This window comes from Oncorhynchus tshawytscha, linkage group LG04 (genome assembly GCF_018296145.1).
Source record: "Oncorhynchus tshawytscha isolate Ot180627B linkage group LG04, Otsh_v2.0, whole genome shotgun sequence".
NCBI classification, from domain to species: domain Eukaryota; kingdom Metazoa; phylum Chordata; class Actinopteri; order Salmoniformes; family Salmonidae; genus Oncorhynchus; species Oncorhynchus tshawytscha.
Window position 1 is genome coordinate 31,552,535 of NC_056432.1, and position 27,953 is coordinate 31,580,487.

The 27,953-nt window shown below is 41.3% G+C and overlaps 1 protein-coding gene across 2 annotated transcripts in view; it reads left to right on the forward strand.

Annotated features, from left to right (window-relative positions):
* The window catches only part of si:ch211-225b11.1 (uncharacterized protein LOC561694 homolog), a 56,205-nt gene extending 29,298 nt beyond the window's left edge, over positions 1-26,907 (forward strand). For both annotated transcript variants that reach the window (XM_024417633.2, XM_024417631.2), the window contains exons 3-13: positions 3,959-4,169; positions 6,306-6,438; positions 11,165-11,299; positions 11,781-11,884; positions 14,012-14,136; positions 18,386-18,498; positions 18,873-19,013; positions 22,825-22,924; positions 24,185-24,285; positions 24,498-24,668; positions 26,240-26,907. In XM_024417633.2, the coding sequence (XP_024273401.1) occupies positions 3,959-4,169; positions 6,306-6,438; positions 11,165-11,299; positions 11,781-11,884; positions 14,012-14,136; positions 18,386-18,498; positions 18,873-19,013; positions 22,825-22,924; positions 24,185-24,285; positions 24,498-24,668; positions 26,240-26,356 (1,451 nt within the window). In that variant the 3' untranslated portion in view covers positions 26,357-26,907. The remainder of the gene's footprint in view (positions 1-3,958; positions 4,170-6,305; positions 6,439-11,164; positions 11,300-11,780; positions 11,885-14,011; positions 14,137-18,385; positions 18,499-18,872; positions 19,014-22,824; positions 22,925-24,184; positions 24,286-24,497; positions 24,669-26,239) is intronic.
* The last annotated feature ends 1,046 nt before the right edge of the window (positions 26,908-27,953 follow it).

The following is a 27,953-nucleotide window of genomic DNA, read 5'->3' on the forward strand; positions in this document are numbered from 1 at the left end:
TGAGGGAAGCGGGCATGATTTGCTTTTGAAAGACTCTCCAATAAGAATGATTTCCTCTGAATCCACTGATTCAGTCACTCCTCTGTAGAATGTCTTTGTATTTCCACTGCAAACATCCGTTCAGTTTTCCAAATATGTCTGTTACATTTTCTGTGTAGTCCATGATAATGTATTCATTACACACAGTCAACCAAGTCTTTAATTTTTTTTTACATCCATTGTGAATGACAACAGTTCCCCTCTCAATGCGAAAAATCTTTCCAACACTCTCCCCTCGATAACCACCAAGCCTCGATATTAAATAGAACATTGTCATGCTCTAGATCCCCATCTGTGCCACCATTCCATCCCATGGAATCTGTTTTTTCGTCAATACAGCCACAGCACACTGAACATCCTCCGTGCCCTTTAATTCTCGTGAAACGGAACAGGATGTCTTCAGGAATAGCATCCCCCGACATGTATAGCAAACAAAAGCAATAGATGGGCATCTTAGCCCTCAAAGCTAACATCCGTTTGGAGAGCATAAGCTAGGGGAGTTTGAGTCATTTCAGTCCGTTTCCTCTGTATTGCTAGCAATAGCAATTCTCATTTAACAGTGATATCTGACAAAGGTATTGATGGGAGTTTCTGTGCACCTGCTTCCCCACACTTTGTTTTCGCCATATCAATTGTGGCCGGTAATATCAAAGTCTCTGAAATAATGTGTGGTTTCATAGCGTAGCGGACCTAGTCATTCACCGTGGGAATGATTTAAGTGCAATGGTCAAGTGTTGCCCTTTCCCACATTACAATGATTTTCAGATACAAAGACAATATTATATTTAAAAAAATATATTCTTCAGGATTTTTGAAAATTCTTACCCCTATACATATATAGTCGCCTTACCCCTATACATATCTACCGCTATCACTCCAGTATCCTTGCACATTTTTCTTATTTTTATTTGTGCTTTTTTGTTATACCTTATGTTATTTTTAGTATTACATTGTTATTGATTACTGCATTGTTGGGGTTAGAACATTTCACTGTACTGGTCCACATGACATTAAAACTTGAAACCTCACAGATTGGTTTGTAAAGATTCAGTTCTTCTTGGAGTACATTTATGTATATTCTGTAATGCAGAGTCCCAGTGGAAAGATTTATGAACAGTATACACAGTCATTAAGACACTACTGCTAAAGTGTTGTCTCCACATATTTTAGGCGATAAGGACTTTTTAAAATCAAAACTATTCAGAGAAGAGAAACTCAACACAGTTTCTGACAGTTAAAAGCCCAGCTTTCGGTGATGTCTTATGAACAATTGCACAATGTTTGGTTATTCAGTGTTCAACTGAGAGACACTTGACCCAGCACAGCAGGGGACCCAGGTCAAGTCCGGGTAGTGAACCTGAACTGCTTTAATCATTAGGTCTGAAGAGCTCAGTGACTTTCAACGTGGCACTGTCATAGGATGCCACATTTCCAACAAGTCAGTCACATTTCTGCCCTTCTAGAGCTGCCCCAGTCGTCTGTAAGTGCTGTTATTGTGAAGTGGAATTGTCTAAGAGCAGCAACGACTCAGCCACGAAGTGGCGGGCCACAAATGCTCACAGAACAGGACCTACGAGTACTGAAGCGCGTAACGTGTAAAACCGTCTGTCCTCTGTTGCAACACTCACTACCGAGTTCCAAACGGCCTCTGGAAGCAACTTCAGCACAAGCACTGTTCGTTGGGAGCTTCATGAAATGGGTTTCCATGGCCGTGCAGCCTCACACAATGTAGTGTGTGTATGTACAGTTGAAGTCGGACGTTTGCATACACCTTAGCCAAATACATTTAAACTCAGATTTTCACAATTCCTGACATTTAATCCTAGTAAAAATTCCCTGTCTTAGGTCAGTTAGCATCACCACTTTATTTTAAGAATGTGAAATGCCAGAATAATAGTAGAGTGATTTTTTTCAGCTTTTATTTCTTTCATCACATTCCCAATGGATCAGAAGTTTACATACACTCAATTAGTATTTGGTAGTATTGCCTTTAAATTGTTTAACTTGGGCCAAATGTTTCGGGTAGCCTTCCACAAGCTTCCCACAATAAGTTGGGTGAATTTTGGCCCATTCCTCCTGACAGAGCTGGTGTAACTGAGTCAGGTTTGTAGGCCTCCTTGCTCGCTCACGCTTTTTTTCAGTTCTGCCCACACATTTTCTATGGGATTGAGGTCAGGGCTTTGTGATGGCCACTCCAATACCTTAAACGTTCTTCTCCTGGCCATTTTGCCACAACTTTGGAAGTATGCTTGGGGTTCTTTGTCCATTTGGAAGACCCATTTGCGACCAGGCTTTAACGACGTCTTGAGATGTTGCTTCAATATATCCATATAATTTTCCTACCTCATGTTGCCATCAATTTTGTGAAGTGCACCAGTCCCTCCTGCAGCAAAGCACAACATGATGCTGCCACCCCGTGCTTCATGCTTGGGATGGTGTTCTTCAACTTGCAAGCCTCCCCCTTTTTCCTCCAAACAAAACAATGGTCATTATGGCCAAACAGTTCTATTTTTGTTTCATCGGACCAGAGGACATTTCTCCAAAAAGTACGATCTTTGTCCCCATGTGCAGTTGCAAACCGTAGACTGGCTTTATTATGGCGGTTTTGGAGCTGTGGCTTCTTCCTTGCTGAGGGGCCTTTCAGGTTATGTCAATGTAGGACTCGTTTTACTGTGAATATAGATACTGTTGTACCTGTTTCCACCAGCATCTTCACAAGGTCCTTTGCTGTTGTTCTGGGATTGACTTGCACTTCTCGCACCAAAGTACATTCACCTCTAGGAGACAGAACATGTCTTCTTCCTGAGCGGTATGATGGCTGCGTAGTCCCATGGTGTTTATACTTGCGTACTATTGTTTATTTATATAGATATATCTCTATTGTGTTTTAAATGTGTATATATATATGTTGTCCTGTTGTTGAAGCACTGTGTCGCAAATGAAATCCCAACTCAATATATCCACAGATGCCAAAAGGCCTGGAACAGGATGTCAATATATGACTCTTCTTTAGTTCCCACAAAATACTGGAATTATTCGAAGTTAGGAACTGCTGGCCTGCAGTATTTAGTTGTGACCCGGTTATGGCCAATGTTGCGTTCTCTTCCCACCTCTGGTTTTCATGGTTTGCATGGTTTTGAATGGGTCCTGTTACGAAACCTTTTTTTTTAGATTAGAGAAAGCTGGGATGGGCTGTCAAATTCATTCCATGTAGGGCCTAGTGTCAGCTTTTTTTCTTTTTTTTTTCTCTCCCTTTCATTTAAGACTTAGACCTCCAGGTGAGTGGAGTTCTTTACTAATTAGTGACCTCAATCAATCAAGTACAAGGGCTTTGGCTTTCCTGGAATGTGTTTGTCGGATTGCACACTCAGCAGGTTGGTAATAACCGGATGCATCCAGTTTTCAGGGGAAATGGAAAGAGAGCCTGTGACGCGATCTGCTTTTGGACGCGAATTCCGCTTTTGGGCAACATTGCATCTGAACGACTCCTCGACATTTAATGTATTGGTTGAACAGTGCAGAAGAGATCCTTCCCCCAACCAGAAAGATAGAAACACCGCTCAGGCATTTATTTTACGCATGCTACGCTAGTTTAGTTGGATTGTAGCAACATGCATGTCTAAAATCCTATCATAGCAGCTATTAATCTTTCTTGGAACCTCACATTACCTGGAAGTGTACCACCTTTGTACAGTATCTTTAAAAAAAAACTTTGTCCACAGCTAATTGTTAATGGGAGCACTACCATTGTTGTTTACCCAGGCCTACCTTTACAGATCCACATACAGTTCAGTACACTGCCGAAGGAGGTCCATACACAAGAGACACCAGAGGAGAAAGTAGCTACTGCTGCTTGGCCATCACCACTGTAGGACAGGTATCTGACGTTGTCCTCTTTGCCCTCCCTGTCGCTCTACAGGTGTGGGCATTGCAACAGTCGTGATCTCCTTTGTGCTCTGCACCTACTACAACGTTCTTATGAGCTGGGCACTCTACTACTTCTTCAACTCATTCCGAGCCATCTTCCCCTGGCAGTCCTGCAACAACACCTGGAATGCCGTGGGTAACTGCTCCAGCGGTTTCCCTGGAAACGCCACCCACCTGCAATCAGCCAGTCAGCAGTACTTTGAGTAAGCACTGACCAACTGGGCACAAACTGGTTGAATTGACGTTGTTTCATTGTAATTTGTCAACGTATTGCCATGGAATCTGTTTTAAAATACATTGGATTTTAAAAAGTAATTAACGTTAACTGTTGTTTTGAGGGTAAAATTTAAACCACAGGATTATGTCCTAATGGTAACCCATTTTCAACATTGACAAACCTTTGTATTAAATATGTTGAATTTGTCCCTTTGAAACAACGTCAGATCTTCAAACCTTATATCCACTAGGGCAGCACCTCCTACTGAAGAGTTGATCTACAGCTATTCATTTGGTCTCCCATCCAGGGTTTTAACCCAGCCCAGCCATGCTTATCTTTTATATCTGTCACTGACTACCACCAATGTGCTATTGTGAGAAGGATTATTGAGTGACCTCTTAGCAACAGTGAATACATTTAATTATTATCAGTCATTCCATAAGGGTAGGTTTAACCGAGCAAATGAAATGGAACCATAGTTTATAAGTCATATCAACAATGATACTATTTAAGCCTATATAGCATTTGCAAAGTCATCAGCAGCTATTGTTAAACAAAGAAAAAACAAATATGGCCTACGGTTTCAAGCTTTTCTTGACGTCAAATGTAATCTTCAAGTGAATCATTAATATGATGGATTCACGTCTCAACCAACAGCATAAGTTAAAGAATAGGACTAAATCCAATCGAACTTTATTTAAAGTGCATTTAAAGTTTGATTAGATTTAGTCCTATTCTTAAACTTCAATGTTTTTTGTTGTTGTTGAGATGGAGATGGGAATCCAACAAAGAAATGATTAATTTGTAGACAAACTGGATATTGGTTTGTGTTTGGTTGTCAACACAACCAAATATCAACATTTGAAGGAGATGTATTTTCTGCTTGGATAGTTCCATCTGTGCCACTGACTTAGTCTGTCTTTTTAATTCCAGTTTGTCTATAAATAAATAATTGATATGTTGGATTCATGTCACCATTTCAACCCCCAAAAAATCTAAGTTAAAGAATAGTACTAAATATAACTTTAAATGCACTTTAAATAAAGTTTGATGTAATTTAGTCCTATTCTTTAACTTTGATTATTGTTTGAGATGGAGATATGAATCCAACATATAAATTATCAAATTCCAGTTTGACTATAAATTAATATCACCTTTGCAATACAGTTAATTGCCTATTAACTTTACGTCTCCAACTAAACCAAAATGAAAAGTTAAAGAATAAGATTAAACCAGTGACTGAGAACTTTTCAAGCATTAGATGTTCTTTAAATGTTAACATTTGGATTCATTGTCAACCAAACACAATTCAATCATATTTTTGTAATGCAGTAAATAGTGTAAAGTTAGGGCTATCTTACAAACTAATGTAACAGTAGTTATTCAACCTGAGTAACACATCCATGGCCACATTTTGAGGTTAGCCTAATGTAACTATACATTTATTTTTATGTGATCATAGAAAGCGTGCATGTTCAAGATAGCATGCAAAGATAGCAGAATCTTGAACAGCATTGATTACTTGCACTATGTACTTTGTCATGTGGTTGTGATATTAGATGAAGCACAGTGATAACACTAAGTTATTGTGTTAATTCAAAATATCTGACATTGTATTCCCATTTGATCATTGTTGTTGCTTTTTAATGGTTGAAAGCACAGCCATAACACAGTTAGATGATCACTAAACCAAAAATCAGACATTGTTTTTCCATTGGAATTTGGTTGTACTTTTAGATGGTTGAAAGCACATTGGGAATTCAACAAACTTCTGGCTGTCTTTTTGAGTTGGTTAATAAAGGTTGAAATCTCATTGGGAATCTTAATTTAATGTTGTTTTTTATTGACGTAGTGGTAGGACCTGAAAGTCGCAGACATGGGTAGGGCTCAGGACTCTTGTGGTTATTGTTATAGCTTGTTTTTATCGCAGCGGGTTTGTACTCTCTTTGGGTAATCATATGGTGAGAAAAGTAATGAAAACCCTAAATTGGATGTGAATTGGAGCAGGAGGACAGATTACTGTAAAGTCAGGGATTTTCTGTTATTGAATGATAACAGTATGATAAGCTATGAAGGTTTCTTTAGCTTTGTTTCCCATCCTGACCCTTCCTTCCTCTCTCAGTCACAGGGTTCTGGAGATAACCAATGGTATTGAGGATGCAGGAGGACTACGCTGGGAGCTGTTTGGCATCCTCATCCTGGCCTGGGTCATAGTCTACTTGTGCATCTTCAAAGGCGTCAAATCAACTGGCAAGGTCAGAGTGCATTCTCTTCCCTCACAACAGAAGCTGTTTATTGTTAGTCTTCCTCAGAGTAGTACACTCTTTGAAAAAAGTTGCTATCTAGAACCTAAAAGTGTTATTTGTTTGTTTCCATAGGATAACCCTTGTTGGTTCCATGTAGAACCCTTTTGGGTTCCATATAGAACCCTTTCCACAGAGGGTTCTACATGGAATCCAAAATGGTTCTACCTGGTACCCAAAAGGATTTTACCCGGAACCAAGAAGGGTTCTCCTATTGGGACAGCCGAATAACCTTTTTGGAACCCTTTTTTCTAAGAGTGTAGATTATTTCGTGTTAGTAATTTGTGGTATAGGTTAACTGAAGTGTATAGCTGTTGGTTCATTTGAAATGGTTGCACACACCAGTGATACTCTTAGTCCTTAAATGTATATGTTTAGAACACTCTCTCAGGCTGTCTCGTTAGTGTGGAATCATTACACATGTTTAAGGGTTTTCCATTACCTTGGGTGGCCTACATTGTGGTGGGAGTGGGAGGAGCACTGATGGTTGTCAAATATCATGTTTCTCCTCCTGGAGTTTAGAGGAGACAGAATCTGTTCCACCTCTGTTGTTTCATACATTTTCTTTTACATTTTGATCAAAAATATTAATGTGTTAACTCCAAACTGTCTATTCGATCAACTAACATATAAACTACATGACCAAAAGTATGTGGAACTTCTTATTCCAAAATTAAGGGCATTACTATGGAGTTGGTCCCCCCTTTGCTGCTATAACTGCCTACACTCTTCTGGGAAGGCATTCCATGAGACATTGGAACATTGCTGCAGGGACTTGCTTCCATTCAGAGTCAGCATTCCAATTCATCCCAACGGTGTTCGATTGGGGTTTAGGTCAGGGCTCTGTGCAGGCCAGTCAAGTTCTTCCACACTGCTCTCGACAAGCCATTTCTGGACCTTGCTTGTCATTGCTGAAATAGGAAAGGGCCTTCCCCAAACTGTTGCCACAAAGTTGGAAGCACAGAATCGACTAGAATGTCATTGAATGCAGTAGCATTAAGATTTCCCTTCACTGGAACTAAGGGGCCTAGCATGAACCATGAAAAACAGCCCCCAGACCACTATTCCTCCTCCACCAAACTTTGCAGTTGGCACTATGCATTGGGGCATGTAGCATTCTCCTGGCATCCGCCAAACCCAGATTCGTCAGTCGGACTGCCAGATGGTGAAGCGTGATTCATCACTCCAGAGAACGCCTTTCCACTGCTCCAGAGTCCAATGGTGGCGAGCTTTACACCACTCCAGCCAACGCTTGGCATCGCGCACGGTGATCTTAGGCTTGTGTGCGGCTGCTCTGCCATTGAAACCCATTTCGTGAAGCTCCCGACTAACAGTTTTTGTGCTGACGTTGCTTCCAGAAGCAGTTTGCAACTGGATAGTGAGGGTTGCAACCGAGGACAGACGATTTTTACGCACCTAAGCACTCGCCGGTCCCGTTCTGTGAGCTTGTGTAGCCTACCACTTTGCGGCTGAGTCGTTGTTGCTCCTAGACGTTTCCACTTCACAATAACAGCACTTAAAGTTGACCGGGTCAGCTCTAGCAGGGCAGAAATTTAAGAAACTGATTTGTTGGAAAGGTAGCACCATCATAGGATGCCACGTTGAAAGTTACTGAGCTCTTCAGTAAGGCCATTCTATTGCCAATGTTTGTCTAAAATGTTGTGCAACTGGTGTGCCCGAAATAGCCGAATCCACAAATTTGATGGGGTGTCCACATACTTTTGTGTATATATATATATATATATATATAGTGTAGCTCTGACAGACATTCATATTCCACAAGGCATGCAACTAAAGGTCTCTTCATAGCCCCTAAAGCCAAAATTAATTCAAGGCAAAGCATGGAACTCCTTGCCATCTCAAATCTGAGTAAGCAAGTTGCAAAAGTAGCTTTAAAAAAACAAATAAAACACCACATCACAACACCTCTGACCTAAATAGCTGTAGCATCTCCCTCCCGAGCACAGCTGGTGTTTGGGTTAAAGATAAGATATGCCCTTGGCATCAGGATATCAGGGCCTACTCAGAGAAAGCAATTGTAAGCAAAGCCTCAGAGTAAGGGCGTCCTGCTCCATATTATCAGATTACTGATGTTAGTCAGTAGAGCAAAGTTTTAATGAAGTGTATTCTTATTTTGTGTGTGACTGGTGGGTTCTGCTGGGTGTGAGTGTGGTGCGGGGGTTGAAAATGGAAATGCAAAACACGTTTATGAGAACTGGAGGAAACTCCATAAGATAACCGGAGGAAACTCCATAAGATAACCGGAGGAAACTCCATAACATAACCAGAGGAAACTCCATATCGAGGAGACTTTATTCATTTTATGAAGAAATCCAAAGGCTAAGCACTATACCGTAGCTACCTCTTTACGGGCAGTAGACTGAAAACCATTACACTTTACCTCAATGAACCCTTTATGGGTGGTAGACTGTAGCACAGTAAATGTTTCGTTCATGTCTATGCACAAGACAGGGCGAAGGACGTGAGTGAACCCCATCTGATGATATGATGACTCTGGTCAATTTATTGAACGGAGTGGAGTGATGGATCTCTAAAAAGGGAACTTATGTAGCTAAAGAGAAGGATTCAATTGAAAGTTAAGCTGCAGAAAACTCTAACACGGTTGCTGAGGTGAAGGATTAGATTTGTTTTATTTATTTTTTTATTTCACCTTTATTTAACCAGGTAGGCTAGTTGAGAACAAGTTCTCATTTGCAACTGTGACCTGGCCAAGATAAAGCATAGCAGTGTGAACAGACAACACAGAGTTACACATGGAGTAAACAATTAACAAGTCAATAACACAGTAGAAAACAAAGGGGAGTCTATAAACATAGTGTGCAAAAGGCATGAGGAGGTAGGCGAATAATTACAATTTTGCAGATTAATAACACTGGAGTGATAAATGATCAGATGGTCATGTACAGGTAGAGATATTGGTGTGCAAAAGAGCAGAAAGTAAATAAATAAAAACAGTATGGGGATGAGGTAGGTAAAAATGGGTGGGCTATTTACCGATAGACTATGTACAGCTGCAGCGATCGGTTAACTGCTCAGATAGCAGATGTTTGAAGTTGGTGAGGGAGATAAAAGTCTCCAACTTCAGCGATTTTTGCAATTCGTTCCAGTCACGGGCAGCAGAGAACTGGAACGAAAGGTGACCAAATGAGGTGTTGGCTTTAGGGATGATCAGTGAGATACACCTGCTGGAGCGCGTGCTACGGATGGGTGTTGCCATTGTGACCAGTGAACTGAGATAAGGCGGAGCTTTACCTAGCATGGACTTGTAGATGACCTGGAGCCAGTGGGTCTGGCGACGAATATGTAGCGAGGGCCAGCCGACTAGAGCATACAAGTCGCAGTGGTGGGTGGTATAAGGTGCTTTAGTGACAAAACGGATGGCACTGTGATAAACTGCATCCAGTTTGCTGAGTAGAGTGTTGGAAGCAATTTTGTAGATGACATCGTCGAGGATCGGTAGGATAGTCAGTTTTACTAGGGTAAGTTTGGTGGCGTGAGTGAAGGAGGCTTTGTTGCGGAATAGAAAGCCGATTCTTGATTTGATTTTTGATTTGATTTTTGGAGATGTTTGATATGAGTCTGGAAGGAGAGTTTACAGTCTAGCCAGACACCTAGGTACTTATAGATGTCCACATATTCAAGGTCGGAACCATCCAGGGTGGTGATGCTGGTCAGGCGTGCGGGTGCAGGCAGCGAACGGTTGAAAAGCATGCATTTGGTTTTACTAGCTTTTAAGAGCAGTTGGAGGCCACGGAAGGAGTGTTGTATGGCATTGAAGCTCGTTTGGAGGTTAGATAGCACAGTGTCCAAGGACGGGCCGGAAGTATATAGAATGGTGTCGTCTGCGTAGAGGTGGATCAGGGAATCGCCCGCAGCAAGAGCAACATCATTGATATATACAGAGAAAAGAGTCGGCCCGAGGATTGAACCCTGTGACACCCCCATAGAGACTGCCAGAGGACCGGACAGCATGCCCTCCGATTTGACACACTGAACTCTGTCTGCAAAGTAATTGGTGAACCAGGCAAGGCAGTCATCCGAAAAACCGAGGCTACTGAGTCTGCCGATAAGAATATGGTGATTGAAGCCTTAGGGGGGAGGAAACTCCACCTGTTGCTCGTTTATGAACTGAATGGAACGGTTGCTAGGGTGAAAACTGTGGTTAAAGCCTTAGCTGGAGGAATTAGTATATTTGACATTGTTGTTTTATTACTCCTGTACAAGAAGACCTAAATAGTCGTCAGTGACATTCATAGCCACGGGAAGTAGGAGTGCTGAGGGTGCTGCAGCACCCCCTGATAAATCAGAATTGATATATTTAGTATTTATTTTTTCCACAAATTGAGTGCACTGGGGCTTTATTATTCCGGTATGATAAGGCAATAATAGTCGTAAGTAGCACATGGAGAATAAATTATCTATTACCTGTATATTAATGTTATGTATTGTCATTTTATGTAGTTCTGTCCTTCAGCTGTAATTCTCTATTAATGTTTTGTATTTTGTCATGTTATATGTTTTGTGTGGAGCCCAGGAAGAGTAGCTGCAGCTTGGTTGTAGCTAATGTGCATCCTAATAAAATAAGAAATAAATACAATGCATTTAATCTAATATTATACTTAATGAATATTTTTTCTTCTCACTCTCTGTGCTTTAGGTTGTTTATTTCACAGCCACGTTCCCATACTTTATTCTGTTCGCCTTGCTCATCAACAATGTCCAGCTTCCCGGGGCCAAGGATGGGATGCTCTACTTCCTGAAGCCTAAGTGGAGCAAGCTGCTTGAAGTTCAGGTCTGACATACTGTAGGAGAGGATCAATGAGGATTAAGGGGTGGTTTCCCGGACACACATTAATTAAGCCTACTACACAAAAAGTGCTATCTAGAACCTAAAAGGGTTCTTCGGCTGTCCCCATAGGAGAACCTTTTTATGTTCCATGTCAAAACCTCTGTGGAAACAAAAAGGGTTCTTCGGCTGTCCCCATAGGAGAACCTATTTATGTTCCATGTCAAAACCTCTGTGGAAACAAAAAGGGTTCTTCAAAGGGTTCTCCTATGGGGACAGCTGAAGAACCCTTTTAGGTTCTAGATAGCACTTTTTTTTCTAAGACAACATTGTCTTGGACAACATTGAACAATTATTTTAGTCCAGGATTAGGCTTAATCTGTTACTGGGAAACCACCTAGAAGTGTATGTGTTCTTGTTTTACAGTATGAGTAAAGAAATTGTGTCCCTCTCTCACCTTTATCCACTCACCTCTGCCGTTCTGCAGGTGTGGGTTAACGCTGCAGCCCAGGTATTCAACTCCATTGGAATTGGATTTGGCTCCATGATCTCCATGGCCAGTTACAACAAGTTCAACAATAACATCCTTAGGTTAGACATGCAGTCTCCTATACCAACCACTACAGTACCACTTTGTCTTTACCATGATTGTCTGCAGATCCACAGTGTAATTCTATAGTTAAAAAATAATAACTGCCTCTCAGTAGTGGTGCGTGGGTAAAATCACTGGGGAAGCCAATTTTAGGAATAAAAGCCATATTACAACCTATGTGTTTTGATAATTGCGTTGTTTGCTCTATAACATGTTAGTTCATATGCCTTGACAATGTGATATTTTGGCCGAGGCCGAAACAATAAGAAGACACATTGGCAGAATAAATTTAACCACACCTTTGTTTCATCACAAAACCGGAGAGCAACATCTGTACCGGTGAAGTCCACAAAACATATTGCAAACAGTTACATAACCTACAACATGGTCAATCAACTTAATGTTTCTGACATTTTTGGACTACTAAACAACTATTGATTTAGAACATTGGAGAGCTACCGCAAGTCACAAAGAAAACAGGAGCGGCCTCCACTATTCCAGCACCATTTCAATATCATTAAATCACCTATGCTTAGTCTAATAAATACAGTGACAACTAAAAGATTCCAAAAAAGATTTAGTCCATTCAACGTAAGCTAAATATCATGTGGCTGTCCATGGTACTGATTTGTGTGTGTGTGTGTGTGCATGCGTAAGTAGAAAAAACATGTTGACTCAACCTACTTGTAGAGAAACGCCAATGCCATCCTCCTCTCTCATGTTGCTGAAACGTTTTTTTGACGCTGTCATACAGTACACACTTTTAGTTTGTGTTTTCCTAAGGTACCTGGCTAAAATACTTGCTAGTTAACATTAGCCTACTACATCTAGCTACATATTGAACTTCCATCCTCTCAAGCCAGAGGCACAATGTATGAATTTATGGTTGGATCAGAATCATTGTTATAATTATTGGCCAGTACGGAGAATTACGTAATTAAAACCACAAGTCCAAATCTCCGTTCATGGCTAATTTAGTAAAAGGACAATTTTACCTAGCTAGCTAGCCACCAGAGGACAACAACACAACGTAAAGCATCAATTAATTTTTTTTTTTTTGTCAAATTACATTTGGCGCGAAGCCAAATCCTTCCCTTGATACTTTTTTTTTTGTGCACCAGGACTATTCACAGTTGATCTCACTTAGTTTGGCTCAACGCTGAATGGCTATTGTATAAAGAAAAATATCAACGGAAACGGAGGCCAAATGCTCGCTGGCTTCCCTTGAATTCAATGCTATGGCGGCATCAATATCATACGAATTTTGACCAGATGGCATCAGAAAGATGCGCTACACATACAGAGACCGAGGGAAGCTGTTTCGCTCGCTCGGATGCTTTCTCCGGTGAGATACATTCAGCCTCTTGTGAATTGAGAGAAAATGATGAAACACAGAGACGAAATATACATTTATTTTATTTTTCATTAAAAAAAAGTCAATTTTTGGGGGAAGCCTGATTTTCCCTTGGCAACCACGAAGACGTCCCACTGCTGCCTCTCATGGTGACTAAGAGTAGTTAACTGTGTCTTCTCAATAAGTCCCACCATATTTTGTACATCCACAGATCCGTTAATACATTCCCGAATTGTGACCTTAAAAATGTGCCATTGTACACTGTAGTGCTGTTTCCCATGATTGGTATCAATAAAAAATGTAAACACAAAAGATCCCTGTGTGAGCATGTGATGTTATCAATGTCTAAAACCCCTCCATACATTCTTCTAAGGGAGGCACTGCTGCTCCTCCTTTTAAAGTCATATCTAGTTCAAATCAGTGTTATTCTATCTTAGTTCTGTGAGAATAGCTAAATAGACGTAGCATGTGCGATGAGGATGTTGTTTTGCAGACTAAAATGGTATTTCAGAAGTGAGAACACTATTAGCTTTGACGAAGGCGTAAAGCCTCAGTGGAACTGGTTGTTACACAAGTGCTTGGTTACTCCTCAGAAGCAACCAACCATGTTGCTTGTCCCTGGCCAGTTACTGTAGTTACTCACCACAGACTGTTCTTCAAACCAAACGGCTAGTTTTAGCCCTCAGAGCTAAGTGTTCTCCTTAGAGATCCACTTGACTCTGAGAAATCCCATCAGTCTGACTGTTGTGTTTGTTTTCTTGTCCTCCCATAGGGACACATTGATTGTCTCTTTAGCTAACTCGGCCACCAGTATCCTGGCTGGCTTTGTGATATTCTCAGCAATCGGCTACATGGCTCATGTCCACAACCTCCCAGTGGACAACATCGCCACAGATGGTAAGTACTTCCTGTTTAAGTGGGACTTCTTTGATTGCTGTTCATCCATCTACTTCAGTGGAGGCTCCTCAGAGGAGGAAGGGGAGGACCGTACTCCACAGTGAATTTCATTAAAAAAATATATTTTTAAAACATTTTTAAAAGTTATCCTTTTTAGATAAAACTGTACTAAATATAATCACGTCACCAAATAATTGACTAAAACACACTATTTTGCAAATAAGGTTGACAGTAGCCTCCACAGCACTCTGTAGGGTAGCACCATGGTGTAGCCAGAGGACAGCTAGCTTCCATCCTCTGGGTACATTGACTTCAATACAAAACCTAAGAGGCTCATGGTTCTCACCCCCTTCCATAGACTTGCACAGTAATTATGACAACCTCCAGAGGACATTCTCCAACCTATCAGAGCTCTTGCAGCATGAACTGACATGTTGTCCACCCAATCAAAGGATCAGAGAATTAATCTAGTACTGAAAGCATACATTACAGCTAGCACTGCAGTGCAGTGCATAAAATGTGGTGTGTATTTGACTCAAAGAGAGAGCAAGACAATAGTAGAACATTCATAGGCTAGGTTGTAGCATCCTCATGATGGGTATAGGGAAAATGTTTGTATCATGTGGTAGCCTAAACCTATCGTTGTTACATTGAACTGGGTTAATGGAATATGAATGGCAATCATCCAAATGCTGTAATAGAAATAAAGCCATGCTTATTAAAAAAAAGTCCTCCCTCATGTAAAACTGCACTGACTGCCACTGATCAACTTATAATACTTTTATTTCCAGAGTAGCTATTAAATGTCTAATTGATGGGTTATCTCCTAAAACTTCCTCTCATGGTCCAGGGCATCATGATTCATCACATTTATTTCAGCACTAAGTTTGTAAATACCTTGAATAGTGTTAATTTGTAATAGTCAATAGGTATTGATTGACCAAACAACTCCTCCCATCATTGACAGATGTTTAGTGGGTATGTATGGAAGGAGGTCAAACATGACCCATGTCACTTTTAAGTATACATATATTGTGAACTCCTGGGAATGATACCCATAGAAGTCAAATTGAGTTCAGAACCAACACCATCCGTTCACCTACTCTGCGTCTCACAAAGACAGGTTGGAAACAAAAATGTCACATTTGGACTCATCAGACTAAAGGACAGAATTCCACTGGTCTAAAGTACATTGTTTCTTGGCCCAAGAAAGTCTCTTCTTCTTATTGGTGTTCTTTAGTAGTGTTTTTTTGCAGCAATTCGACCAAGAAGGCCTGATTCAAGTCTCCTCTGAATAGTTGATGTTGAGATGTCTGTTACTTGAACTCTGAAGCATTTATTTGGGCTGCAATTTCTGAGGCTGGTAACTCTAATGAACTTATCCTCTGCAGCAGAGGTAACTCTGGGTCTTCCTTTCCTGTGGCGGTCCTCATGAGAGTCAGTTTCATCATAGTGCTTGATGGTTTTTGCGACTGCACTTGAAGAAACTTCAACATTTCCAAATTGACTGTCTTAAAGTAACAATGGACTGTCGTTTCACTTTGCTTATTTGAGCTATTCTTGCCATAATATGGACTTGGACTTTTACCAAATAGGGCTATCTTCTGTATACCACCCCTACCTTGTCACAACACAACTGATTGGCTCAAACGCATTAAGAAGGAAAGAAATTCCACAAATGAACTTTTAACAAGGCACACCTGTTAACTGAAATGCGTTCCAGGTGACTACCTCATGAAGCCAATTGAGAGATTGCCAAGTGTGCAAAGCTGTCATCAAAGCAAAGGGTGGCTATTTGAAGACTCTAAAATATAAAATATAATTTCATTTAACACTTTTATGGTTACTACATGATATATTGACTACAATATGTGTTATCAAATAGTTTTGACGTCTTCACTATTATTCTACAATGTAGAAAATAGTAAAAATAAAGAAAAACCCTTGAATGAGTAGGTGTTCTAAAACTTTTGACCGGTAGAGAGTGTGTATATATATATATATATATGTGTGTAGAGAGTGTGTGTATGTATATATATATATATATATATATATATATATATATATTTTTACACACACAATACTCCATAAAGACAAAGCCAAATCAAATTGACGGTGCCATGCTGAAAGTATCTGTTTATTAAAAATAAAACATTTACCTAAGTATTCAGACCCTTTACTCATGACTTTGTTGTCAGCGATTACTACCTTGAGTCTTCTTGGGTATGACGCCAAAAGCTTGGCACACCTGTACTTGGGGAGTTTGTCCAATTCTTCTCTGCAGATCCTCTCAAGCTCTGTCAGGTTGGATGGGGAGTGTAGCTGCACAGACATTTTCATGTCTCTCCAGCGATCAGGTTCAAGTCCGGGCTCTGGCTGGGCCACTCAAGGACATTCAGAGACTTGTCCTGAAGCCACCACTGCATTGTCTTGGCTGTGTTCTTACGGTCGTTGTCCTGTTAGAAGGTGAACCTTCACCCCAGTCTGAGGTCCTGAGCACTCTGGAGCAGGTTTTCATCAAGGATCTCTCTGTACTTTGCACCGTTCATCTTTCTCAGTCTTTCCTAGTCTCCCAGTCCCTGTCGCTGAAAAACATCACCACAGTATTGAGCTGTCACCACCATGCTTCACCGTAGGTGTGGGTTCAGGTTTCCTCCAGGCGTGAACCTTGGCATTCAGGCCAAAGAGTTCAATCTTGGTTTCATCAAACCAGAGAATCTTGTAGAGAATCTTATTTCTCATGGTCTTAGAGTCTTTAGGTGCCTTTTGGCAAACAAGCAGGCTGTCATGGCTTCCGTCTGCCTACTCTACCATAAAGGCCTGATTTGTGGAGTGCTGCAAAGATTGTTGTCTTTCTGGAAGGTTCTCCCATCTTCACAGAGGAACTCTGGAGCTCTGTCAGAGTGGTCACCACCCTGACCAAGGCCCTTCTCCCCCGATTGCTCAGTTTTGGGCCAGGCGGCCAGCTCTAGGAAGAATCTTGGTGGTTCCAAACTGACATGCATTTTCAACTGTGGGATATTAAATAGAGAGGTGTGTGCCTTTCCAAATGATGTCCAATCAATTGAATTTACCACAGGTGGAGTCCAATCAAGTTGTAGAAACATCTCAAGGAGGATAAATTGAAACAGGATGCACCTGAGCTCAATTTAGAGTCTCATAACAAAGGGTCTGAATACTTATGTAAATAATTTATTTCTGTTATTTTCAATCAATTTGCAAACATTTCTAAAAATCTGTTTTCACTTTGTCATTATGGGGTATTGTGTGTAGGTTGAGGACATGTTTTTATATAATACATTTTTAGAATAAGGCTGTAACGTAATAAAGTGAAGGTGTCTGAATATTTTCCGAATTCACTGTAGATAGATCTATCTAATTGAAATGAATGGTGAATTAAACTTGGGTTATCTTAAGGTGAACTTCAGGTGAAACAGCAAAACGTGTAATTGTTCACACGGTGAATTAGGACCTTTTGGAGAAAGTAAAGTAGGGATTAACCAGTGTGCCTGCCAGGCACTGCTTATGAGCACCTGCTCAGGCTTGGCTCAGTCCCACATATGGTCTCAGATACCGGCTTTGAAACACACAATTGTCTCACTGCTGACTGACAATTCTACACCGACTGACATCTGGTGTATGGAAATTCAAGAGCTTGGGACTCTTTAAGGTTCTATTTGCAAAAAGAGGATTTTGAGATAATTGGCTTTAAAGTTCCAAACCCTCACTAGTTTGAGTGATGTCAGCCATTTTTGATCATGTATTCGTTTGAACGTAACAACATAAATTGGGCTATTTAGAGTACTAAATAGGTAAAGAACATTGAATAGAACAAGGCTATGTCAACAACTAAATTTTGACAAAAATGCAGAGAACCTTAGTCCCTAGCTCTCAAATTATTGACTAGATAGTTTGTTCTGTGACTGTGAAGTAATGGATGTATACAGTCAGGTGATTGTGAGGTGTTCAGGACGTTCTATATGATCTGGCTCGGTTTCATTCCCTTCATGATTGTATGAAGAGCACTTCTGTGCTCTAATGTTTTTTGTTAGGTCAAGTTACGGATGTCGTCAACTGCATGAATTATTGAAGTGTTTTGAAGGTGGAAAAGGTGACCCATGTACCTTGTTTTATTATTGAATGCTTTGACTTCCTTGTTTAAGTTGAGAATAACCACTGGTGTCATTTATCTCTAAAATGTTCTCAACAAAGTACCATTCTATGGTATGTTTGTGTTTTCGTGCCACAGGTCCTGGCTTGGTGTTTGTGGTGTATCCAGAGGTCTTCTCCACTATGCCTCTGCCACAGTTGTGGGCTCCTCTGTTCTTCTTCATGCTTCTGTGCCTGGGACTGGACAGCCAGGTTAGACACAACATTTTAGCTCATGAACAATTACAATACCTTTTTAAAATTTTGATTCATGGTAGGAGAGAGCGAGACAGAGGAGGGAAGAAAGGAAGTGTAGAAATGCCTGACCAGGGAATTTAACCCTGACCGCGCATGTACTCTGGAGTTGGCAGTGTTACCACTCAACCAAATTCTGGTACAGGCGGTGCTTGTGCAGTTTTTATTTATTTTTTAATAGCAAATAGAGAACAGGAACCAATTCTACCTCTAAACTGAGTGAGAGCGCGATCAACATTTGCTGTATTTACATCACACTACCCAAAAACAGTCCCCAGTCTCAAACCCAGATCTCCGTGTAAATGTCCACTGTGCTGTACTGTGCCCTGCAGTTTGCCATGGTGGAGGTGGCGGTGACGTCCATAATAGATGGCTTCGGCCCTAAGGTGCTGCGTGTCCTGAAGAGACAGGAGGTCATCGTTCTGGCCGTCTGTGTTATGGGCTTCCTTCTAGGCATTCCTCACATCACTAAGGTAAGGTAATCCTGTCAGATATAATTACTATTCATGGGGTAATCCCCACCCCTCCTCCTCTCTCTTTCTGTGACGTAGACTGTATGAACATGATTGGACCTGTTAACAGTGCCTTCGGGAAGTATTCAGACCCCTTGACTTTTTCCACATTTTGCTACTTTACAGCCTTATTTTAAAATGGATTAAATGACCCACCCCCCTCATCAATCTGCACACAAGACCCCATAATGACAAAGCAAAAATAGGTTTTTAGAAATGTTTGCAAATGTATTACAAATAAAAAACTATCACATTTACATAAGTATTTTGTTGAAGCATCTTTGGCAGCGATTACATCCTCAAGTCTTCTTCGGTATAATGCTGCAAGCTTGGCACACCTATATTTGGGTAGATTCTCCTATTCATCTCTGCAGATCCTCTCAAGCTCTCCGGTTGGAAGGGAAGCGCCACTGCACAGATATTTTCAGGTCTCTCCAGAGATGTTCCATTGGGTTCAAGTCCGGGCTCTGGCTGGGCCACTCAAGGACATTCAGAGACTTGTCCTGAAGCGACTCCTGCGTTGGCTGTGCACATAGGGTTGTTGTCCTGTTGGAAGGTGAACCTTCGCCCCAATCTGACGCCCTGAGCAGGTTTTCATTAAGGATCAAATCAAATCAAATGTATTTATATAGCCCTTCGTACATCAGCTGATATCTCAAAGTGCTGTACAGAAACCCAGCCTAAAACCCCAAACAGCAAGCAATGCAGGTGTAGAAGCACGGTGGCTAGGAAAAACTCCCTAGAAAGGCCAAAACCTAGGAAGAAACCTAGAGAGGAACCAGGCTATGTGGGGTGGCCAGTCCTCTTCTGGCTGTGCCAGGTGGAGATTATAACAGAACATGGGCAAGATGTTCAAATGTTCATAAATGACCAGCATGGTCGAATAATAATAAGGCAGAACAGTTGAAACTGGAGCAGCAGCACAGCCAGGTGGACTGGGGACAGCAAGGAGTCATCATGTCAGGTAGTCCTGGGACATGGTCCTAGGGCTCAGGTCCTCCGAGAGAGAGAAAGAAAGAGAGAAGGAGAGAATTAGAGAATGCACACTTAGATTCACACAGGACACCGAATAGGACAGGAGAAGTACTCCAGATATAACAAACTGACCCTAGCCCCCCGACACAAACTACTGCAGCATAAATACTGGAGGCTGAGACAGGAGGGGTCAGGAGACCTCAGGATCTCTCTGTACTTTGCTTTGTTCATCTTTCCCTCGATCCTGACTAGTCTCCCAGTCCCTGCCGCTGAAAAACATCCCCACAGCATGAGGCTGCCACCACCATGCTTCACCGTAGGGATGGTGCCAGGTTTCCTCCAAACGTGACGCTTTGCATTCAGGCCAAAGAGTTCAAACTTGGCTTCATCAGACCAGAGAATCTTGTTTCTCATGGTCTGAGAGTCTTTAGGTGGCTTTTGGCAAACTCCAAGTGGGCCGACATGTGCCTTTTACTGAGGAGTAGTTTCCGTCTGGCCACTCTACCATAAAGGCCTGATTGGTGGAGTGCTGCAGAGATGTTTGTCCTTTTGGAAGGTTCTCCCATCTTCACAGAGGAACTCTGAAGCTCTGTCAGAGTGACCACCGGGTTCTTGGTCACCTCCCTGACCAAGGCCCTTCTCCCCTGATTGCTCAGTTTGGCCGAGCGGCCAGCACTAGGAAGAGTCTTGGGGGTTCCAAACTTCTTCCATTTAAGAATGATGGGAGGCCACTTTGTTCTTGGGACCCTTCCCCGGATCTGTGCCTCAACACAATCCTGTCTCTGAGCTCTACAGACAATTCCTTCGACCTCATTGCTTGGTTTTTGCTCTGACGTGCACTGTCAACTGTGGGATCTTTATATAGACAGGTCAAATCATGCCCAATCAATTGAATTTACCACAGGTGGACTCCAATCAAGTTGTAGGAACATCTCAAGGATGATCAATGAAAACAGGATGCAAACCTTAGTAAACATTTGGAAAAAATTGTGTTTGACCAGATACAATGCTATTTCACAGTAAACAAATTGACAACAGAATTTCAGCATGCTATAGGGAAGGACACTCAACAAGCACAGCAATTACACAAATGACTGATGATAAAATTATTGGGGGCTTGTTAGACTTCAGTGCAGCTTTTGACATTATCGATCATAGTCTGCTGCTGTAAAAACGTATGTGTTATGGCTTTACACCCCTTGCTATAATGTGGATAATGAGTTACTTGTCTAACAGAACACACAGGGTGTTCTTGAATGGAAGCCTCTCAGATATAATCCAGTTAGAATCAGGAATTCCCCAGGGTAGCTGTTTAGGCCCCTTGCTTTTTTCAATTTTTACTAACGGCATGCCACTGACACTGGCTTTACTCAAAGTATGTATGCGGATGACTCAACACTATACACGTCAGCTACTACAGCGACTGAAATGACTGCAACACTCAACAAAGAGCTGCAGTTAGTTTCAGAGTGGGTGGCAAGGAATAAGTTATCCCTAAATATTTCTAAAACTAAAAGCATTGTATTTAGAGCAAAACACTCACTAAACCCTAAACCTCAACTAAATCTTGTAATAAATAATGTGGAAAATGAGCAAGTTGAGATGGCTTAACTGCTTGGAGTAACCCTAGATTGTTAACTATCATGGTCAAAACATATTAATGCAGTAGTAGCTAAGATGGGGAGAAGTCTGTCTATAAAGCGATGCTCTACCTTCTTAACACTATCAACACGGCAGGTTCTACAGGCCCTGGTTTTGTCGCACCTTGACTACTATTCAGTCATGTGGTCAGGTGCCACTTTTTTGGCTCAGATTGGCAATTGGCCCAGAACAGGGCAGCACAGCTGGCCCTTGGATGTACACAGAGAGCTAATATTAATAATATGCATGTCAATGTCTCCTGGCTGAAAGTGGAGGAGAGATTGACTTCATCACTACTTTTATTTATGAGAGGTATTGACATGTTGAATGCACTGAGCTGTCTGTCTAAACAACTGGCACACAGCTTGGACACCCATGCATACCCCACAAGACATGTCACGAGGTCTCTTCACAGTTCCCAAGTCCAGAACAGACTATGGAGGCACACAGTACTACATAGAGCCATGACTACATGGAACTCTATTCCACATCAAGAAACTGACGCAAACAGCAAAATAAGATTTAAAAAAACAGATTAAAAAAACACCTTATGGAACAGCGGGGACTGTGAAGTAACGCTGGCGCACACACACACACACACACACACACACACACACACACACACACACACACACACACACAAACAATAACATACGCACTATACATACACATGGATTTAGTACTGAAGATATGTGGTAGTGGTGGAGTAGGGGCCTTTGGGCACACGGTGTGTTGTGAAATCTGTGAATGTATTGTAATGTTTTTAAAAATGGTATAAATTGCCTTAATTTTGCTGGAACCCAGGAGGAGTTGCTGCTGCTTTGGCAGCAGCTAATGGGGATCCATAATAAATACAAATACAAATACCTGAGCTCAATTTCAGGTCTTATAGCAAAGGGTCTGAATACTTAATAAACAGAAATACCTTATTTACTTATGTTTCATACATTTGCAAAAATGTCTAAAAATCTGTTTTCGCGTTGTCATTATGGGGTATTGTGTCTAGATTGCTGAGGAAATGTTTTTATTTAATCCATTTTAGAATAAGGCTGTAATGTAACAAAGTGTGGAAAAAGTCAAGGGGTCTGAATAATTTCCGAAGGCACTGTATTTAGGTTTTTATCCGTACACGACTAAAACGACTCTGTCTCCACAGGGGGGCATGTATGTGTTCCAGCTGATGGACCACTACACTGCTGTGGTGTCGCTCATGTTCCTGTCCTTCTTTGAAGTCATCGCTGTCTGCTGGGTTTTCGGTAATACCCAGCCCCTTCTCTACCCTTATTGATGACATTCAACAGCCTCGAAAGGATTTTGGTCTTACAGTATTTGATTACACGTAACATCCTGATTAAGAGTTAGATATTACAGGACTTTATTTATACAAGAAAAATACACTATATATACAAAGGTATGTGGATACCCCTTCAAATGTGTGGATTCTGCTATTTCAGCCACACCTGTTGCTGACCGGTGTATCAAATATTGGCAGTAGAATGGCCTTATTGAAGAGCTCAGTGACTTTCAATGTGGTACCATCATAGGATGCCAACTTTCCAACAAGTCAGTTCGTCAACGTCTCAGCCACGAAATGGGAAAACACACATGCTCACAGAACTAGACCGCCGAGTGCTGAAGTGCGTAAAAACCGTCTGTCTTCGGTTGCGACACTCACTACCGAGTTCCAAACTGCCTCTGTAAGCAACGTTAGCACAAGAACTGTTCGTTGGGAGCTTCATGAAATGGGTTTCCATGGCCGAGCAGCCGCACACAAGCCTAAGATCACCATACGCAATGCCAAGTGTTGGAGCAGTGGATACGCATTCTCTGGAGAGATGAATCACGCTTCACCATCTGGCAGGCCGATGGATGAATCCGGGTTTGACGGATGCCAGGAGAATGCTACCTGCCCCAATGCATAGTGCCAACGGTAAAGTTTGGTGGAGGAGGAATAATGGTCTGGGCTGTCTTTCATGGTTCGGGCATGGCCCCTTAGTTCCAGTGAAGGGAAATCTTAACGCTACAGCATACAATGACATTCTAGACAATTCCGTGCTTCCAATTTTGTGGTAACAGTTTGGGGAAGGCCCTTTCCTGTTTCAGCATGACAATACCCCCGTGCAAAAAGTGAGGTCCATAAAAAAAGGTTTGTCGAGATCAGTGTAGAAGAACTTGACCTGCCTGCACAGGGCCCTGACCTCAACTCCATCGAACACCTTTGGGATGAATTGGAATGCCGATTGCAAGCAAGGCCGAATCGCCCGACATCAGTGCCCGACCTCACTAATGGTCTTGTGACTGAATGGAAGCAAGTAGCAATGTTCCAACAACTAGTGGAAAGCCTTCCCAGAAGAGTGTAAGCTGTTATAGCAGCAAAGGGGATACCCATATTAATGCCCATGATTTTGGAATGAGATGTTCAACAAGCATGTGTCCACATACACTTTGCTCTATATACAGTATGTACTGTATGTCTCGAAGTTAATTTAAGTATTTAATGCAATGTGTTTTTACAGGACTGCGTCGGATGACCATCATGATCAAGAGAATGTTGGGAAAGGCTCCCAACATCTATTTCCGCTCCTGCTGGATGGTCTTCTCCCCTGTGCTGGTCCTGGTGAGTGCTTTGGCTGGCTTATGATGAGGAGGAGTACAATTAGCATAATTATGATGGTGATGAGGATTTAATGTATTTTCTATTTGTGGTGTTTTACTTTTTGTAGTCGTTATAGTAGTGATTGTCATAAGGCTTAGAGGTTTCATCCAAGTCTAACCTGCTCCATGTGAGTTAAAGTGAGATTGTTTGCCTCTCCTATCCTCCCCTTGCAGTGCATTCTGATCTCCAGCATCATCCAGTACACGCCAGCTCGCTATGGGAAGTCATACACATACCCTGTCTGGGCAGAGGTGGTGGGCTGGGGAATCTCCCTGGTCTCCATCGTGTGGATCCCACTGGGAGCCCTGCAAGAGATCTGCAGAAATAAGGGCTCACTGCTGCAGGTGAGCATTCTTTCAGTAAACCAAAACAAACACACATACTGATACTTACATAAATATAGCTCACAGATACTGTTGTAGCATCATGCATACATACTCTGCTTATATACTAGTATGTATGTATGTATGTATGTATGTATGTATGTATAATACAAATTGTATTCGTATTAGAATTGTATTCGTATTATATATACATGCATTGTATTCGTATTATACATACATGCATTGTATTCGTATTATACATACATGCATTGTATTCGTATTACACACAAACACCCCATCCTGGTCTCAGACCATTTCTTATTATTCTGTACGAAAATCCGAGACACACCATTTAGTATGATATATTACGTTTCGTATGGTATGTATTAATTTGTCGATGTCCAAAGCTCATTTCGTATAATATGTTACAAATTACAATTCGTATTATATGTTACAAATTTGCAAAACGGACAATATGTTACAAACCAAGACAGTTGTGAAGAGGGCACAACAAAACCTTTCCCCCTCGGGAGACTGAAAAGATTTGGCATGGGTCCCCAGATCCTCAAAAGGTTCCACAGCTGCACCATCGAGAGCATCCTGACCGGTTGCATCACCGCCTGGTATGGCAACTGCTCGCCATCTGACTGTAAGGCACTACAGAGGGTAGAGCGAACGGCCCAGTACATCACTGGGGCCAAGCTTCCTGCCATCCAGGACCTATATAATAGGCGGTGTCAGAGGAAAGCCCATGAAATTGTCAGAGACTCCAGTCACCCAAGTTATAGACTGTTTTCTCTGCTACCGCACGGCAAGCGCACGGCAAGTGGTACCGGTACAAATGACCTCAACTAACCTGTACCACCGCACACTGACTCGGTACCGGTGCCCCCGGTATATAGCCTCGTTATTCTTATTGTGTTACTTTTTATTATTACTTTTTATTTTAGTCTACTTGGTAAATATTTTCTTAACTCTTCTTGAACTGCACTGTTGGTTAAGGGCTTATAAGTAAGCATTTCACGGTAAAGTCGACACTTGTATTCGGCGCATGTGACAAATAAAGTTTGATTTGAAATTCAAGCTAGGTGGCTAACGTAGCTAGCTGGCTAAAGTTAGCTAGGCTAGGGGTAGGTTTAAGTTTAGGAGTTAGGATAAAAGGTAGGGGTTAGGGTTAGCTAACATGCTAATCAGTTGAAAAGTCCCAAATTATCCAAAATGCTAAAGTTGTCCATGATGAAACTCGAACTTGCAACCTTTGGGTTGCTAGATGTTTGCATTATTTGCCAACCTGTCCTCCCAATTAACCACACTACTTTAGTTTTTGCATTAAGTAACCATCTGTCTAATGTAACCATGCCAAGCATAACATATCATACTCATTTGAATGCCCTGGATTTACTATTTCTATGTTACGTTTAGTATACGAGACCAGACTGCGCACACACACTGTACTGATACTGTACGTTTTATCCCACATGACAGTCATATGAATAACAAAAGTGCAGTCCGGGCATCAGCAGACACCATAAGAAATTAAATTATTTATGTGATTCTTAACCTGTTCTTCTATATGTTCTATGTGCCCCCAGAGAGTAAAAACAGCTGTGACTCCTACAATAGAGTTGGATCCTGTCAACCCTCTGCCAGAGGAGCAGAGCGAAGACACACCAGAGTCTGTTTTCTTGTCTATCATCACTCCTCTGTAACCACAGCCAGTATGTCTAAGTGCTTGCGTGTGTGAGTCAGTGTGACTGTGAGTGCTCTATTGGTATGGGGAGGTGTGGGTTGTTAGGTAGTTTACAGTTTATGTAAATAGCATATTTACGTGTTTTACCCTTGTCCCTCTGGTAATCTCTTCAACCAACACCTCTCCCCATGGACATAACATATTTTGTCTCCCAATTTGATTTTGAATTCCATGACCTCAATGGTCCAGATAGATCTTTGGCTGAGTAATTCTTTGAACCAACATTGCTATCTTGTGCCTGTTTCAAAGTTTTTATTCACACCGTGAGGTTCATTTGAGGCTCATGTGAATAGTGAACTCAGCAATTGACTGAACAAACACTAGGCTGGTCTAATATAGGAACATGCATATGATATTTATTCCTCTCCTAGAAAGATAATATGCAATTAGATGTATGGCGGTTATATGGTGTGCCTTTTACTGATAACTGTAAGGAGGGGAACCACTGCAGTGTTGCCATGACCAGTAGTGTAAAGTACTTAAGTAAAAATACTTATGGTGTTTTTTGGGTATCTGTGCTTTGCGTTACTTTGACAACTTTTACTTTTACTTCACTTCATTCCTAAAGAAAATGATGTACTTTTTACTCCATATATTTTCCCTGACACCCAAAAGTTCTCGTTACATTTTGAATACAGTACATAGCAAGACAGGGAAATGGTCTAGTTCCCACACTTATCAAGAGAACATCCCTGGTAATCCTTACTGCCTCTGATCTGGCGGACTCACTAAACACATGCTTCATTTGCAAATGATGTGTTGATGCGTGCCCCTGGCTATCCATAAATTTAAAAAATTATAATAATTGGTGCCATCTGGTTTGCTTAATATAAGGAATTTTAAATTATTTATACTTTTAGTTTAAATGTTGATACTTAAGCATATTTTAACAATTACATTTACTTTTCATACTTAAGTATATTTAAAACCAAACACTTTTAGATGTTTACTCAAGTAGGATTTCACTAGGTGACTTTTCCTTGAGTCAATTTCTATTAAGGTATCTTTACTTTTACTCAAGTATGACAATTGTGTGCCTTTTCCACTAGTGGCCATGACATCTGTTAGTGGGGAAAGTCCAGGGTTCTGTCATTATTCCTCTGCTTTATTACACTTTATTACACATGGTATCATTGAAGTCTTAAGGGTTCTGGTTGAAGTTTTCTGTCGTATGTCATGTTTGTTTGCAACAATGACAATTGGAGCTCAGCATTGCCAGGAGTGCCTTTTGTCATTAAAAGATCCATATACGACTGCATTTACAATGGGGTGTCTTTTGAGGGGTCACAGAAATATATAGACGGGTGGGTTGTTTAGCAACAAAACCAATGCATGCGCAACAGTGGAGCAAAACAGTCAGGTTGACTTAGAATCAAAGGATTGTTGACAACATGTAACTATATTTCCTCTCCAAATCTTTATTGAAAACCGAAATACATTTGCACAATGAGCACTTGTTGTCTCTCAAATACATTGTTACATTTGTCATTTTAGCCATATTAGCATAGATGTGACAAGAGTAAAACACCTCAAAACAAGACATGGTATCAATACAC